General features: G+C 40.6%; 2 protein-coding genes across 3 annotated transcripts; one reads left to right on the top strand and one right to left on the bottom strand.

The window, feature by feature from the left end:
• Window positions 1-190: 190 nt before the first annotated feature.
• LOC116257428 (dihydropyrimidinase) lies at window positions 191-14,012 on the top strand. Its single transcript, XM_031634165.2, has 13 exons — window positions 191-370; window positions 1,611-1,763; window positions 2,461-2,512; window positions 2,647-2,916; window positions 3,050-3,261; window positions 3,963-4,083; window positions 5,779-5,866; window positions 5,961-6,039; window positions 6,321-6,408; window positions 6,511-6,551; window positions 6,662-6,714; window positions 13,250-13,406; window positions 13,527-14,012. The coding sequence occupies exons 1-13, from the start codon at window positions 287-289 to the stop codon at window positions 13,722-13,724; spliced, it is 1,596 nt and encodes a 531-aa protein (XP_031490025.1). The 5' UTR covers window positions 191-286; the 3' UTR covers window positions 13,725-14,012.
• Window positions 14,013-14,547: 535 nt separating this feature from the next.
• Window positions 14,548-16,482, bottom strand: LOC116257433 (uncharacterized). 2 transcript variants are annotated; one of them, XM_031634176.2, is made up of 3 exons: window positions 16,174-16,482; window positions 15,725-15,916; window positions 14,548-14,857 (listed from the first exon to the last, which is right to left on the bottom strand). In XM_031634176.2, the coding sequence occupies exons 1-3, from the start codon at window positions 16,252-16,254 to the stop codon at window positions 14,816-14,818; spliced, it is 315 nt and encodes a 104-aa protein (XP_031490036.1). In that variant the 5' UTR covers window positions 16,255-16,482; the 3' UTR covers window positions 14,548-14,815. The 2 variants fall into 2 exon arrangements, with proteins under 2 accessions (XP_031490036.1, XP_031490045.1); XM_031634185.2 differs by having other exon boundaries at window positions 14,554-14,857; window positions 16,237-16,470.
• Between the last annotated feature and the right edge of the window lie 999 nt (window positions 16,483-17,481).

Genomic DNA, 17,481 nt, shown 5'->3' with positions numbered 1-17,481 from the left:
ATCCCCCTATTTTTATTGTTCACCAATATTAAGAAACTAGTTAACTAATTAAAAAAACTTAAAAATAACGAACTCCTCAAAAGATCGTACCGGTCTTTGTTGTTTCGCTTGACTCGAACCGTTGCCGAACTATCCGAGACGTGTTGGCGTTATCGGCAACGACCTCCAGGATTCGAGATTATTTAAACGAGAATTTTCGCCCAGATGATCGGCGGGCCTGCCAATAAGTAATTCGCGCGCTTTCCCGATCATCGAAAATTTTTGGGAGCGGAATCAAGCGAGAGAAATGGAGTTCGGCCTCTCCATTTTTTCGCTGCTGGTCGTGTCTCTCGTCCTGCTTCATGTCGCGGAATGTCATCCTAATTCGGAGGTGAGTCGTTATTCCATCAGATTTTCAATCGTTTTTACTGTTTCATGATCGCCGTCTGACGGAGTGGTTTCCGCGAGTTATTCTCTTGTTCGTGTTCTTTTGGAGTTTGTTCTAGTCCGTGTGTTTTGATTATGAGTTTGCGTTTCTTGGTTTCCGATACTTGGAGTCCTTTTTTTCCATTAATCTCGCTCTTCATTTGCTGAGACTGTCATATCTTAGAGTTGTTATATATTTGGATACTGTGTCTTTTTTATGTTATTGATTGTTTCAGATTTTCGCAGCTCCTCCTAATTTGGAGCATAATCTCTCGTTCTTTGGAGCTAATTGAGTCGGGCTCTCCAGATTTCTAGATTTTCTGGCATCTTCGAAATTCGTGATATGTAAGAGTGCTTTAATTTGCTAGGCTTCGAGATTCAGTGGAACCGAGGTGGACGAGTTTGACTTCTTGTGTCCTTTGCTCCTAACCTTTTCTTTTGTCCTGCCTGGTAGTGAAATGTCATCCATGTATGAAGTAGAGTTATAATCTTCATCTCGTCATTCGTCTTTCTTTCTTCAGAGGCGCGGTCTGATGTGTCAGTTTCTGCGGTTGAGTTCTCCTTGGTCATGTGTGTTGATCTTTTTCAAATTCCGTCTTCGCCATCCAAATGTTTCTATTGTGGTACTGTTGTAGTTTCGATTTTCCTTTATCTTTGTCTATCCTTTCTTGAGATAATCAAGTCCTAGGGTTCTAGTCATGACTTTTAGTTCTCTGGCACCTCGGAATCCTTCGCTTCGTGATGGTATCATGATATGGTGATTGGATGGTTGAGTTTCTCGTCCTTTGATAAAAGAAAGAACGGCACTTCTGCGAGCATGATGTGATCTCCTGAGAGACGATGAACAACTTAACGGTTTTGTTTCGATTTTTCCCACTTTGTTTCCTCACCGTAGTTGTAGGTTTTTGGACTTCGTAAGAGATGTAGGGATCTGTATCCTTTTGTCTTTCGCATATTGTAATTTCTATGATGTCTGTTCAGGGATCAATTTTGGAATATTCCTTCATGAAAAATTTCCGGGCTTTAACAACGTCTTTACAGCTCGCGTCCATATTCAATGTCTCGGTCAAAGTTTCAAACCATGAAGCAAGAATGCATCGTTACTCGTTAACCATTTTATTATATTAAATTATGTTCACGAATTTATTTCTCTACTGAATTTTTGTGTGCCATTTTTGTGATTTCTCTTTTTTGGCAAATAACAGTTCTGTGAAGTGACGTCATTTGGATGTGCGGACACCAAATCCGGCACAAAGCTTTTGGTGAAAGGAGGAACCGTGGTTAATGCTCACCTCCAAGAAGTTGCTGATGTTTACATCGATGATGGGAGAATTGTGGCGGTGCAACCACACATCAATGTGAGGAAAAGATGCCACTTATTCATATGCACAATTATGATATTCAATTGTATTCGTCTTTGACATTAAGATATCAAAAACAGCTATTTTATTCATATCTAGTTTGGAGTTATAGGTTGGTGGAAAAAGAAAAGAAAATTTGCTTACACACACGTACACATAAAATGCGCAATGTGGGTGACTTCTTCTTCCAATAGAGGGATGCAAAATGTTAAAAATTTATTTATCCAAAAACAATCCTGAAAATCAGATGTATAAATTACATTTTATAAGGTTTTAAAAATTACTGATCTTAGATCTCTTGGCTGATAAATCCAATCCAGACAGCAGCTTTTCAAGATTCTTTTACAATCTTATATTTTCACATACTTTGCATCTATTAATGTGTGAAATGCATCTTAAAATAAGCAGAAGCATGCATAAGAGACATTTGGAGAGACATAATCAAAGGATCCTATAACAACTGGACCTATGAGTGTATTTATCTGTTCATTAGATACTTAGTTTTGAGTGCAAGCAACAATACTCTTAAGTTTATTGTGATGAGCTTGCATACCTGAGTTTTTGTAGGATTGACACCAAATCAATGTTTCTAAAATTATAGGTATCTGAGGTACAAAGACAAAAGCCAAATGTTCAGATCTCTGCCCCAACTAACACTGTGATGTACTAAAATTTCTTTACACAATCATTTCAGGTTGGAGAAGATGTCACTGTCATAGATGCAACAGGGAAATATGTTATGCCTGGTGAATATCGAAGAAAGTTTGATTTGCTTAAGGAGGACTATATGCTTTTCCAACAAAGTCTATTTTCCAGTTCTTTTTTTTTTTAAAGACAATTTTGAACCCCCTTTTTTTCTTCCTATGTCTGTGGCTTATAGGAGGAATTGATCCGCATGCACATTTGGAGATGGACTTCATGGGTATGCAGACCATTGATGATTTTTTCAGTGGTCAGGCTGCCGCACTAGCTGGCGGAACAACTATGCACATTGATTTCATAATACCAGTAAATGGGAGTCTAACAGCAGGCTTTGATGCCTACTCAAATAAAGCAAAGAAGGGTTGCATGGACTATGGCTTTCATATGGCTATCACAAAATGGGATGACGATGTTTCAAGGGACATGGAAGTCATGGTCAGGGAGAAAGGTTTGCACTTTCTTCTTCTTAAGTATCTTCTTTTTTTACTTGTTAAGACGAAGCCAAAGTAACTTTTGTCTAGATCTGATTCTAAGCTTACATGATGATTGGCTAGTCTAAGCAGCACGTTTTTGAATACTAGGTATCAATTCTTTCAAATTTTTCATGGCATACAAGGGAGCACTCATGGTCAATGACGAGCTTTTGTTGCAAGGCTTCAAAAAATGTAAAGCTCTTGGCGCTTTGGCTATGGTTCATGCTGAAAATGGAGATGCTGTTGAGGAAGGGCAAAGAAGGATGATTGATCTCGGTATAACTGGTCCAGAAGGGCATCCACTTTCTAGGCCACCTCTGGTATTGCTAGAAACTAATTTTCTGACTAGTCTGAGCTTAGTGGGGCATGTCAGAACAAGTGTTTTTTTTTTTTGCTTGACTTCTTATTAAGTGCAACTCACCATCACAAAGCTGTGCGATTCAATTTCTTGTGATAGCAGGAATATCTTATAGTTTGTAAACCTTTAGAGAGCGTCCTATAATTGGGAATTCTGCTTTTGTAATTAATTTTTCCTTTGAGTGCATGAGCACTGTATAGATATGGACTAAAGCAAAAATTTTTCCAAGTTTTTCCATCGTGAAGACTTTTGTTTGACTAGTGAAATTGTTCACAATCTGCTTTTAGTTACATACAACTCAAGTATCATCTTATGGCAGCATCTAATCTGTTTCTAGGCATATAATTAGTCTGTACTCCAACCTTCTTTTCTATGTAGTGGCTTTCTTGGTGAACATTCTGGCATCAAGTTCATTGATAGACATAGAATCCCGTTTTTTCACATGGTCTCTTGCCCAAAAGAACTTAGGCAAGATTTTCTTTGTTATTCCATGCCAATATATATCTTTGACGACCAAAATTTTCTATCATACATTTGCAGTTTGTTATTTGATCGTTGCCAATATATGTCTCTGATAACATTATCAAAATTTTCCATCAAAAATTTCTAGTTTGTTGTTGGATTGTTGCATGACTTATATGATTCTAATTGATACTGATGCAGCTGGAAGGAGAAGCAACTGCTAGAGCTATTCGGTTAGCAAGATTTGTAAATACACCCTTGTATGTTGTTCATGTCATGAGCATTGATGCAATGGAGGAGATAGCCCAAGCTCGAAAGTCTGGTATAAAATATCCTTGGCATGCATTTCCTTGATTTCACCAGTTCAAAGTAATGCAACAATGCTTTCATCAAGTGTCACAGATATCGCGAGATTTTTGAAAATCTCACAATGTGTATGAGAAAATCAAATAAAACAAAAAAAATTGGGAAAAAAAACTCGAGATTTTGAAATCTCACGAATTTTATCATGGTTTTTTCCCAAAAATTTTATATTTTTAATTTTTGATTTTTAAAGGGTTTTTTATGATTTTTATGTTTTTTTAGTTTCTTTTTAAAAATTTGTCGATATTTCTCCAAGATTCATCCAAGAATAAGAACTTTGCCGAAAACACCACCGAGATTTTCCCAAGAACTATATTTGTGGCAATGGCTTTATCTTGTAAGACTACGTCTTCTGGATGTATAAAGGGGTTGTTAATCTAAGACATGAAGTGTCATGTTGCAGTCTTTGAAAAAAATAGATAAATGGGATGTGCATATTAAATCAAAGAAAAATTCAAAAGCGGAGACTACTCTTTACTTGTAAAATGCACCTTTAAGTCTGATCTGTATTAAAATTGTGAGAAAGGGGGATGAGGGAATGTTTGTATGCATGTAAGTCTGCCTTGATGAGGTTGAGCATGAAGCCAGAGTGTGGCATCATAAGAGCAGTGGGCCATTGCCTTCAAACTCACTACCTATATCACCAAGATTCCATATGATTCCATGTGATTGATTTTCGTTCAGGTAATGGGTTACAGCCAATTTAAACAATTTTCTGATTAATGCAGAGGTGTTGTGTGTGTGATGGCCATGGAATGGAATTATTTTGACAAAGTGTTGTCATTCAGCTAAGAAAAACAATAGTGTGGACTGTGGAGACACCTCATACTTCATACCTGAGATGCTCAGTTGAGCACATGAAACTTACCGTCCCTTTTTACACTTCAACATTGAAAAGCACATTATTCATGCCATGTATAGGAGTGTTGGTGTCACTGTAGCTATCCAATATTATAGAGGATTAATATCTTGATCCTTGTGAACTGTCAAGGTAGAATGTAATATTTATGACGGGCAGGCTATGATTGTCAAAAAAAACTTTTCTTGTTTGCTTCGTATTTCCCATGAAGGAATTGCCCAAGGAGCATCATTAATAGGAAATTCTGAACATAACCAATGGTCATACGAATGGGCCATATGCAAGATTGAAACCCCTATGTTTTAATTATGCTGTTCAAGTTTGTTGCTTCTTATAACTATGCACCTTGGTTTTTCATACATATGGTGCTTATTGTTAATAGGTATGCAACTTATTTTATTCTTAGGCTTGTTTACTTGTGAATGCAGTTTTGAGTTCATCCTTTGCTTTGAACTTGTTCAATATGATTTTTTGAGAAATTTCAATACATACGTTCACTGTTGTTCAACATGTTGTCAAAGTTCACTCTTCCTAACACTCCCATGTGGGAGGACTTGAAAATAATTCCATTTTGACGGGATTGAATAGTATTGAAAGGCTTATTTACCTGCATTCCTTTACTGTTTTATATCTTGGTCTGTAGCCTTTTTAGGTGCAAATTGAAACTGGTTATGGGTTGGGATGGGGTCCACTGTATTGGTCAAAGGTTTTGGCACATAACATCATCTACCAGGAAGACATGCTGCGTGCATGGATCATTAAACTTAGCGTTTCCTCTTCTGCATGACATTGCAGGGCAGGTGGTAATTGGAGAGCCTGTAGTTTCTGGTCTTGCTTTGGATGATTCAAAAATTTGGGATCCTGATTTTACAATTGCCTCCAAGTATGGACTTCATTTCACAGTCTCTATCAGCACCATTGACTTGGTTTTGTCTATTCCTTGGTCCACAACAGAATAGTTGCTATTATTTCTCCAGGTATGTCATGAGCCCTCCAATAAGGGAATCAGGACATGATAAAGCGCTTCAAGCTGCTCTCTCAAGAGGAATTTTGCAGGTTTTTTTTTCCTTGCTCATCTATTATCTTTTTAAACTTTTTCTATCCATTTGCTAGAATTTCATGGCTAGATTCCGAGTGCCAGTTATATTTTTCCAGCTAAACATGTTCACATCTCCAAAAAATTGACAGTTTTCCATTTCTGAGTACGCCTTCGATCTAGTATCCATAGGACCTGTAACATGGCAAGTGGCTCCATTGTCACAAGCACTTCAAATTCTTGGAATGGTATGCTTGTCTTTGTCCCTCTTGATAATACAACCTTTTACTTTTCCTGGAAGCTGGTAGGGACAGACCATTGTACGTTCAACTCCACACAGAAAGCACGTGGACTAGATGATTTTCGTAAAATCCCAAATGGTGTTAATGGTAAATCCTCTTTGGCTTAGAACTGGTATATCCAAAATTAATATCAATATTTACTTCATTGGGTAATATTTAGTTCACCTTTTAAATCTTGTATTGAATCAGGTATTGAAGAGAGGATGCATCTGGTTTGGCACTTAATGGTGGTAAGTTAATGTTTGTTATTGCATCTTCTCGATTAGGCAACATAAATAATTTGAGATTCTAGTGTTTGATTATGCAAGGAATCTGAAAACTTGAGATCTATATTGTTCAGGAATCTGGTCAGTTATCTCCTACTGATTATGTGAGAATAACAAGCACTGCCTGGTATGACGTTTTTACATTTGCTTCATATTGTATTTATTGATTTAAGAAGCCAAGCAGCATTAACAATAAAGGAAAGGTTGATATTGGACATTCTCCTGTTCAAATGGAGTTTGATATTTTTTTATGGCATTTCCTAGTTGACAAATTCAGTTAATTGCTGTAGAAACTACAAAATATACAGAAAAGGACGTTTTATTCATATCTGTCAGTCTTTGTGTCTGTATGCATGTATGTACACATACATACATGTTGATAGATTGTGGGTTTCGGGTCCGGATCCATACCCGACCCGCCTTGTAGCCCGTTTTGGGCTCTACTTAAGTCATGTAACCCTAATCCTTAAGAGTTAATAATAATCTTAAGAGAGAGAGAGTCTGGCTGCTAGTGGGCACCAACTCCTCCTCATTCGTGGTTTTTTCTCCCTCGTGTTGAGGGTTTTCCACGTTACATCGTGATCATTGTTTCTCTTCGTCTTCTTCTTGTTCGTATTTCTACATGGTATCAGAGCCGTGAAGTTCCGGCGTTTCTGGTTTGTCTTTTGCCCGTGTTGGAGGAGGGTTCGCCCGGCACTGTTCATCGTCTCGCCCGACACTGTTCATCGCCCGTGCCCGAGCTTCGCCCGACGCCCTTGCCCGACGCTTGTGCCCGTGCCCGACGTCCGTGCCCGACGCCTGAGCTTCGTCTGTCGCCCCGCCGCCGTCTCCGCCCAGCGCCGCCCTGATCAGCGCCGCTCAGGATTCCGCCGTCTCCTCCTAGCGACGACCGGCCCAACGACGCCCTGATCAGCGTCGTTCCTGTTCAGTCGCTTCCGCCTAGCGTCGGCCTGCCCAGCGACGCTCTGTCCAGCGGCGTTCCTCTCTGTCATCCGACGCATCGCCCACCGCCGTGTCTTTTTTCGGCGGTCTGCTTCCACCGGTGCGCCGCTCTGCCTGGTTCCGGCGGTCTGTTTCCGCCCAGCGCCGCACCGTTCTGCTTCGTTTTTTCTCCGGCGCTGCCTCTCTGTTGCTGTCTCTTCTGCCGGTGAGGTTTAGGCGTTCTCCGTTTTGTCCGTTGCCTGCTCTCTGCCTTTTTGTGCTGTTGCTCCTTGCTGCCCTTGCTGCCTACTGGGCTTCACCCGTAGCTAGACTGGTCTGTGATTATGGCAGCCTCTTCCTCGTCAACCGTCAACACCAATCCCACTGAAATAGGGGCTTTTAGAACTGAGAATGTTCCCATGCAGGTCATCACTCTTCGCCTCACCAAGGATAATTATTTCTCGTGGTCGCCTGCTATGACCATGGGGATTGCTGGCCGTGGTCGCATGGCCTATATTGATGGGAGCAACCCCGAACCAGCAAGAACAAGTGATGTGTGGCATACTTGGTTTCTTGAGGATAATCAAGTGAAAACTTGGATTGTCAATTCCGTTTCCGCCGATATTCAGCCCCTTATCCTTCGGAAGAAGACTGCTAGAGACATGTGGGTGGTCCTCGAGCAAATGTATGGCCAAAAGAAGACCGCAATTCGTACTTACCAAGTAATGAAGACAGTCTATGGCATTCGACAAGGGACCTCGTCTGTTGCAGAGTACTATGGGGCTTTGAAAGCCAAGTGGGAAGAGCTTGACTATCATTCTGATATTCCTTGGCATTGTCCCCATGATCAGGCGCTCTATGTTGCTCATGAATGGGAAAACAGGGTGTTCCTATTTTTAGCAGGTTTAAATGATGAGTTTGAAGGTGTTCGAAGCCAGATTTTGAATTCAGGGGAGGTGTCCAGTATTGAAGATGTGTACTCCTGTGTTGAAGCGGAAGAACAGAGAAGGCTTGTTACAAAAGAAGGGAAGAGGGAACTTGTGCCCTATAACGAGAGATCTGCTCTCGTGAGTCGTGGTCCTGGCGGCCCATCTAGGTCTCTTCGCAGGTGCACTCACTGCAAGAAGACAGGTCACACTGTGGATTATTGCTGGGATCTTCATCCAGAAAAGAAGGGAAACAGAGGGAAATCTTTGACTGGGAGAACGCCTGTGTCTGAGGTGCAAGCCTCTAGTGGAGAAAAAGTCTCCATTTCTGCTGACCAGCTTCGTGAACTAAGGGCTTATTTGGGCAGGCTGTCAACAAGACTGAGACCTCAGAGGGAACTACAGCTAATCATGCTCTTGCAGTTATTGGCAATCAAGGTAACTCTTCTGTGGGGGAATGGATTGTCGATAGTGGTGCTACTCATCACATGACAGGTAATTCAAAATTGTTTCATGAGTATAAGTTGTCCTCGGGAAGGGAACGTGTTTCTCTTGCAGATGGTTCCTCTACCTGTGTGGCCGGCGAAGGCACTCTGTCCTTGTTGGACAAATTTCATGTGCAGGGCGCTTTACATGTTCCCCAGTTTCCTTTAAATCTCTTATCAGTCAGTAGACTTACTAAAGAATTGAATTGTGAACTTATATTCTCTGCCGATCGTTGTGTTTTGCAGGACTTGGTGACAGGGAAGAGGATTGGGATTGGTTTAGCTTCTGATGGATTATATTGTCTTCCCATACATGTGGCTACTGCTCTGTTGACAGCGATCCGCAAGACAGATAAGAGAAGAGAAGATTGTCTTCAGTCTTTTATGTACTGGCATGAACGTTTTGGGCATTTACCTTTTGGGATTTTGAAACATTTGTTTCCAGACTTGTGTTCCTCCTTTGATGTGTCTTCCATTTCTTGTGATGTTTGTCAGTTTGCCAAACATGGGAGGGCTTCGTACCCTCTTTCTTCTAGTTGTGCTAATGAAGCTTTTTCTCTGATTCACTCTGATGTATGGGGACCTTCGGGCATTCATACCCGTCAAGATTTCCAGTATTTTATCACTTTCATTGATGATTTCTCTCGTGCTACATTTATATACTTGTTAAAAGACCGCAGCGAGGTTCCTCGAATCATCGAGACATTTATTCTTCTTGTGCATACCCAGTATGGTGCGAATGTTAAAACTTTCAGGTCCGATAATGCCCGTGAGTACATGTGTCGGCCTGTTGAGGAGTTTCTTAGACAACGGGGGATTGTTCACGAGACATCCTGTAGTTACACCCCCTCTCAAAATGGGGTAGCTGAAAGGAAAAATCGTCAACTTCTTAATGTCACCAGGGCTCTTTTGTTTCAGAGAAATCTTCCTAAACACTATTGGGGTGATGCAGTTCTTACTAGTGCCTATCTTATTAACCGCATGCCCAGTCGTGTTTTGAATGGTAGGACTCCCTACTCGTTGCTTCCTGGCAGTCGTCCACCATTTCCTCTTCCTCCTCGTGTTTTTGGTTGTGTATGTTTTATCCATGATCACAGTCCAAATGTCAAGAAACTTGATCCTAGGTCTATCAAAGGTGTCTTTGTTGGATACTCCCCTACACAAAAAGGATACAAATGTATTGATCCTATTACTGGTCGAGCTTATGTTACGAGGGATGTTACCTTCTTGGAACATGCCTCTTACTTTGGTGCGAATCCTCTTCAGGGGGAGCAGTTTGTGGGCAGGGAAGAATATTCTCAGAGACAGGAACTTCAGTTTATAGATTTTTTGGACTACAAGAAAGCAGAATCACTTAATACTGTTGATGTGCCTGAGAAGGAGGAAAGGGGTGACAATAGCATTGAGAAGGAAGGCCCTCAGTTGTTTGGACAGTTCTACTCTAGACGAGGTACTCGGACTGAGGTGATGACTTGTGATGCTAGATCTACTTCCAATCCCAATGCCACTCATTCCCTGGATGAACCAAGTCCTACCGAGGAGACCGTGGAGACCCATGATGAGGTTGAAAAGAAGAATGACGATCTTCCCATTGCCCTGAGAAAGGGTGTTAGGTCATGTACTCAACACCCCATTGGTAATTTTGTTTCTTATTCCAGACTTGGGAAAGATTACAAGTGCTTTGTTTCTACTCTTTCTTTGGCTGTGATTCCCAGGACTGTCGCTGAAGCTCAAAGTGACTCCAAGTGGGTTGATGCAATGAAAGAAGAAATAGATGCCCTAAGAAGAAACTTGACATGGGAAGTGGTGAAGATTCCTGAAGCCGCTCACCTAGTTGGATCCAAATGGGTGTATACCATCAAGTACAAACCAGATGGGAGTGTTGAAAGATATAAAGCTCGACTTGTGGCCAAGGGGTTTAGCCAGAAATATGGAATTGATTACTTGGAAACCTTTGCTCCTGTTGCGAAAATGAAGACTGTGAGGGTGGTTATATCCCTAGCTGTGATGAAGGAGTGGAAGATGTATCAACTGGATGTTAAAAATGCATTCCTCAATGGTGACTTCGAAGAAGAAGTATATATGCATATGCCTCCAGGATATGAAGAACCAGAAATGTGTTGTAAGCTGAAAAAGGCATTGTATGGCCTTAAGCAATCGCCCAGAGCGTGGTTTGAACGACTGAGAAGAGTGATGATACGTCATGGATACAAACAAGGAAATGGAGATCACACTCTGTTTGTGAAGAAGAAGGAGAGCAAGGTTACTCTCCTGCTCGTCTACGTAGATGACATGATTGTTACTGGAGATGATGAGGAGGAGATTATCAAGCTAAAAGGGTTACTGGCTACAGAATTCGACCTCAAAGATCTTGGCAAACTAAGGTATTTTCTTGGTATGGAGGTTGCTAGGTTTAGTACTGGTCTTGTACTAAACCAAAGGAAATATACATTAGATCTGCTGGAAGAAACTGGGAAATTGGGATGTAGACCTACTCCTACCCCTTTTGACACTGGGCACAAGTTGAGTCTTAGAGATGGAGAGCCTCTCTGTGAAGAAGACAAGGGAAGATATCAACGTTTGGTTGGGAAGCTAATTTATCTTACCCTCACGAGACCTGATATCACCTTTGCGGTGAATGTTTTGAGCCAATTCATGCATGCGCCAACCGATGCACATCTGAAGGCTGTGGACAGAGTGCTATGCTACCTGAAGAAAAATCCTGGTAAGAGACTCCTGTATGTGAAACAAGAGACTGTGGAAATCGAGGGCTATTCTGATGCGGATTGGGCAGGTTGTGGTGATACCAGACGATCCACTACAGGGTACTGTGTCTACTTGGGAGGAAACCTTGTTGTATGGAGGAGCAAGAGACAGGATGTTTGCTCTAGATCCAGTGCAGAGGCAGAATATAGGGCAGTTGCTATGGGAGTGTCAGAGTTATTATGGTTGAAGATATTGTTGACTGACATTGGAATAGGGATTGAAGGACCTATGAAGATGTATTGTGATAACAAGTCTGCAATCAACTTAGCCAACAATCCTGTTCTTCACGACAGAACAAAACATGTTGAAATTAATCGTCACTTCATTCGGGAAAGGATTGATGCGAAAGAGTTGATCGTACCTTACATGAAGTCTGAAGACCAAACTGCTGATGTTCTGACGAAAGCTCTTCCTTCAGCTTCATTTGAGAGGAATGTATCCAAGTTGGGCATGTTTGATATGTACGCCCAACTTGAGGGGGAGTGTTCATAGATTGTGGGTTTCGGGTCCGGATCCATACCCGACCCGCCTTGTAGCCCGTTTTGGGCTCTACTTAAGTCATGTAACCCTAATCCTTAAGAGTTAATAATAATCTTAAGAGAGAGAGAGTCTGGCTGCTAGTGGGCACCAACTCCTCCTCATTCGTGGTTTTTTCTCCCTCGTGTTGAGGGTTTTCCACGTTACATCGTGATCATTGTTTCTCTTCGTCTTCTTCTTGTTCGTATTTCTACAATACATATGCACACATGAAATATGCATGCACACGAGACACATGTGCATGTTGGGCAAATATGATGGACCATCTCAAAAGGGCTCAATGATCAACCCTTTAAGCTGTTAGCGGTTTGGCCTAGCCTTTCACCCCCTGCATCTTAGCCCTTCATAGGTAAACATAGCTAATGATGCCTTTCTTTCCTAAGGTGAAATCTGAGCCTATCAAACTCTCCATCTCGATTTGCTAGTTTCAAAGGGGAACTTGTAATAGCTCTTATCAACAAAGATTTTTGTCTGGTGGACTAGGGTCCTGTACCATATATGAACAAAAGCGTATTTTTTGGAGCTCGAGTTTTTATGCCTTGGAGAAAACAAAAGTGGCTGATTGGTTTGCTCCAATTCAGAAATTTCAGTATTTTCCTTCTTACTCTATATAGAAGAAACCACATATTTATAATTATTTATTTTCAAGGAGAAATCCTGGGTAGTCTAACGAGTGGAAAATTAGGAAGTTTACAGAGGTCTGCTAGTGTCAAAGAAATATAATAAATAGAAATAATTTATTTAATATGTTTTTTTTAAGCCACATATAGTGAGAATGTGTATTGTGTCATTATTCTGTGAAGTATTCTCCATGTTGTAATCACTAAATACACGAAATCCTTTAAGATGTCTATCTTGCTGTGGATTTGGTTCCACAAAACACATGGATGCTTAGTTGTTTCTCAGTTCTGCAACTTTAATGACTGGCCATGTTTTTGAAATATTCTGTATCTTATGCTAGGTGTGGTCTTGATTATTGAAGAACATATACGACCAAGTGCATTTGATATATTTGGAACTGTTTCAGTGCTCAGATATTCAATATCTACCCCAGAAAAGGAGCAATTATGGTTGGATCAGATGCAGATTTAATCATTTTGAACCCAAATTCAAGTTTTAAGATATCTGCACAGACTCATCACTCTAAATCTGACACAAATGTTTATGAAGGCATGCAAGGCAAGGTATATACTAGTGCTATCAAATGTTCAAATATCATTGTATATATTGGTGTTTTTTTAAAAAAAAACTTCATGGTTAGATATCATCTTAAATTGAATCTTTTTGAACTTTTTTTTGGGTAGGGGAAAATTGAAGTTACAATTTCAAGAGGAAAGGTTGTTTGGGAGAATGGTGAATTGAAGGTCGAACCTGGTTCTGGGAGGTATATACCAATGGCTCCTTTTGGCTATCTATTCGACGGCAACAGAAAAGCAGATTTAGCATATCTTTCGTCTCTTCGTTCTCCTGTTAAGCAGCGTAAGAGCTCATCATCCACATGATCATTTCAAAAGAATAACCTATGCTTGATGTAAACCAACAGAAATTCTAGAATGTCTTGTTTTTTCTGTCTAAAAGTTTCAGAAGTCTCACTATCTGGGAGATGCTTCCCAGCACGTGAGATTTGGTTGACAGGTTTGTCCACTTGTATAGCAAACCCAAAGTTTCAAATGTTTCTTAGGCAAGAGAAACTATAGGTATGTATAAAATCTATAGATATATATGGTGCTTGCTTGATGAATAAAACCCATCTTTCATGGAATGCTAAAGCGGGCATATTTTTTGGTTGAGATGGCTTGTCCAAGATCAGAGTGAAGGAAATCCAGAAAATGTAGGTATATTATTTGAAATACCTTGCCATTTTTTTATCGTTGAAGTCATCACTGATATTACTTCATCAAACGAAGTGGCTTAGCTTCAACCAATGCTCCTGATCAGTAGAAGGTAAAAGAAAATATTGAAACATTGTTGAAGCTTTCATTGCGGTAATCTTGCCATGGGTCGCAATTCAAATTGGAATAGCATTTCTTTTAAAGGAGAACGTTGTAGACTGGTGTAGTTACTAGAACTGTGGCATGTTTCTACTGCTCAGACCCTGCATCTTAGTGAATATGGGAGCGAGGAATAAGATATGCATTAGCTCTTTTTATCTTTATATAGTTTGGTGTGTCAGATAAGTAATCCAAAAGAGGCATGAACAGCTGTGCCTCATATATATGCTTAGTTATAAATTACTGAAACAATGCACAGTCTAGCTTGAATGAGGCTAAACAGAACCTTTTTGGTTGATTGGTGCAGCTGTTCTTAGTATTTCCTGCTTATTTGCTCAAACCATGGTGTTAGTATATACAGGAACAGCATATGCATTGATTGTTTCTTAGTTTGATACATCATATACATGATCCAAAAGAAAATTCAGCAGAAGTCATTCATATGTAAGTTCTAAATTCCAGAAACAATGCACTGTTTTGCTGCAAAAAGCTGCCACCTCTTATGCTGAGTTGCCTGAATCTGATGATTGAAAAGTATTTTTCAACATCTTTCGCATGACATGGATCAAGTATGACTAAATAACTGAGAGAGTCCAGTATGTTTATGCCCTCATGCAGCATAAATACGTGAATATCTTCTTTCTCTGCAAGTGAACAAGGAACCTTAGGAGCTAAATTAATATTTCAGTTATCCACATCAAGTCCTTAACTAAAAGTATATCTATAAAATGACTGTTGATTTGCATTTGCCTGCTCATCACATCCAAAACTAAAAATATAAAGGCACACTAAAACACACAAATAGGTGATTATTTCCTCAAAATTATGACTGGTCATTGGTTCTTCATAAAAGTTTGTGGTGCAAACCGTGGTGACTCTCTTTCCCTTTTGAAGTTCTAATTGTCCAAGTTCAGCCTACATGCTACAATTATATGAAATGCTATATGTGAAATGCTCGTCTTTATATGAATTAGCTATTTGTTTTACATGATTTTTGACGTGGGACTAGATATTTTTGAGGTAAGCTCATGTATCCATGTAAGTATAAGGTTTTTAAAAATCTACATTCTTAAATTGGTATGCTTTTCAAAGCTCATAAACATCTTTGCTTTTTTCATCAGATTTTGATGTACACCGTGGAATTCCAACAATAGGATAATTCATATGCTCTTCTAAATTTCCTTAAATATTAAGAGTTAACCAGTCATCCGTCACTTTTGGAGGTCGATTGGTTGGATTGGGAGGCCTGTACCCCCTTCCTCCCTCCCAAACTACAGGTGGAGGCCACCGGATATTATCCGACTAAGTCTCAGTAGTTCAGCTATGGCCAGTAACTTCTCATGTTGAAGAAGATCCAATTGTCTTGGCTTGTATTTGGCATGTGTGGGGTTGGTATAGTGGCAGCGTGTGTGTGTGTGCTTATAAAATTTAGACCATGAAATAGCGATCAATTCAGAAGCAGTTGTAAAACGTAAGAGACGATAAAACAGAAGAGGGTAATAGAAAACTACCGGCTGATGGTGGTCACCATCACGCTGCTGCAGCGCCTTGAGTTCCTCTTCAGTGCCGAGGCTTGCCCTGTTGATGGTGGTCTTCACCTGCTTGCGGTTTGCCCTCGCCCGCGAGAAGACCATCGAGTAATCCGGCGAGCCCGACTTCTGATCCCACCCGCCGAACTGCGGAACAGCCATCCACGGCTTGTCCTGCAGAATCACAGGTAGACAACATTTAGGTACAAAAGAGAACGAGGAAGAACTGCCACTATCTTGCTAATAACACAAAGAACAAATCTTCTGAATTGATCGCTGTTTCACGTTTAGCGCATCCACAATGACCACGGTTTAGGCAACAAGGTTGGCAGCGTTACTACTAAAGCAAGATGCGCCAAGTATCTATCAGAACAAATCATAAAACATAAATTGGTCATCTTCAGCCATGAACATGGTAACCCCTTGCTCACATTTTGATGAATCATAGTTGGTACGGGGGGAGAGGGACAGAGAGAAAGAGGGGTGCTCTGTACCTCCATTCTCTGATCCATGTCCTGGGAAAGAATGGGCGTGCAGGCTGGCAATGGGAGATGGCAAGTTGGAGGACGTTGAGGAGAGGGTTAAAAAGGAAGACGAACAGAAAGGGTCTGTTTTTGGGGGAGCGAGCGGCGGTCCGCCAGAAGATTGGGTGGTTCCCAATCGACAGCGCTCATGGAAGAGGAGAACCCGACGTTCTCAAGCAAACCTGGCGGTTGGCGGTTCGGTTAGAGAGAGAGAGAGAGAGAGAGAGAGAGGTCTGGTTTTTCGGGAGTCAGGGCCCCAATAATACCCGAACCTAATCAGATATGGTGCGGTTGAAAAGTACTTATTAATTGAAAGTAAAATGCAGTATGTCAGCCAACAACAACACGAGACTCGGTTGTGCTCAGGGCTCCTGCCGGCACCCCCTTGGTTTCGTTCCTGCTTAGAAATACATAGATCCAACATATAAATTGAAGTTTCAGATTGGACCTCAACCTCGGTATCTCCACCTCTAAAATCAACCCTGCTCATACATTATTAGATATCATTTCCTTTAAACCAGTTCCTATTTCTATATTGGCGTCGTTTATATTACATTATTACGAAGGCAATTGGAAAGACCCATTTGGAATGGTATGGAGTCGCTAGATCCCGTTAGCTACGAGAAAGAAAGAGATGAACAAGCAATGGCCCCTTAACTAGAGGTGTAACGTCGTAAAAATCGGCACTGGTGTCATATTGGCTTGCTCAATATCGATCACTATGATAATTACGTAGCAGTTCATGTCACCTTGTTTTGATTTTCAAATATAAAAATAAGACAAAATATTTGAATTTTGAGCCATACAATTCAAAAAGATATAAACTTGTACGACTTACGATACAAATTGGCCAATATGCGTCGATATGAAGCCACGTTAACCTTGTTTAGCTTTTCTGCTGTGTTGGTTAAACACCATATTGCCGGATCCGCCATAACCGGTTCTCCTATCTCAAAAGTAGGGTGTCCAATCGATTCATCCAATGATGGACATTCACTTTTCGAAACTTAACATAATTTAGTCGACACAGGAAAATAGATTGGTATTATTCAAACTTTGGGGGTATTATATAATTAGCGTACATACCACAATCTTCACGAAGTTCAAAATATGGTTTCATGTACGGGATTATACAACACGAGCCGGTCAAAATGAAAGTATTCCTATAACATAGCACAAACGTTATGTTGCGATCATTAGGTAATAATCTAAATC

This window comes from Nymphaea colorata, chromosome 1 (assembly GCF_008831285.2).
Source record: "Nymphaea colorata isolate Beijing-Zhang1983 chromosome 1, ASM883128v2, whole genome shotgun sequence".
NCBI classification, from domain to species: Eukaryota; Viridiplantae; Streptophyta; class Magnoliopsida; order Nymphaeales; family Nymphaeaceae; genus Nymphaea; species Nymphaea colorata.
Note: the sequence above shows the minus strand (reverse complement) of the source record. Positions and strands in the feature narration are given on the sequence as shown.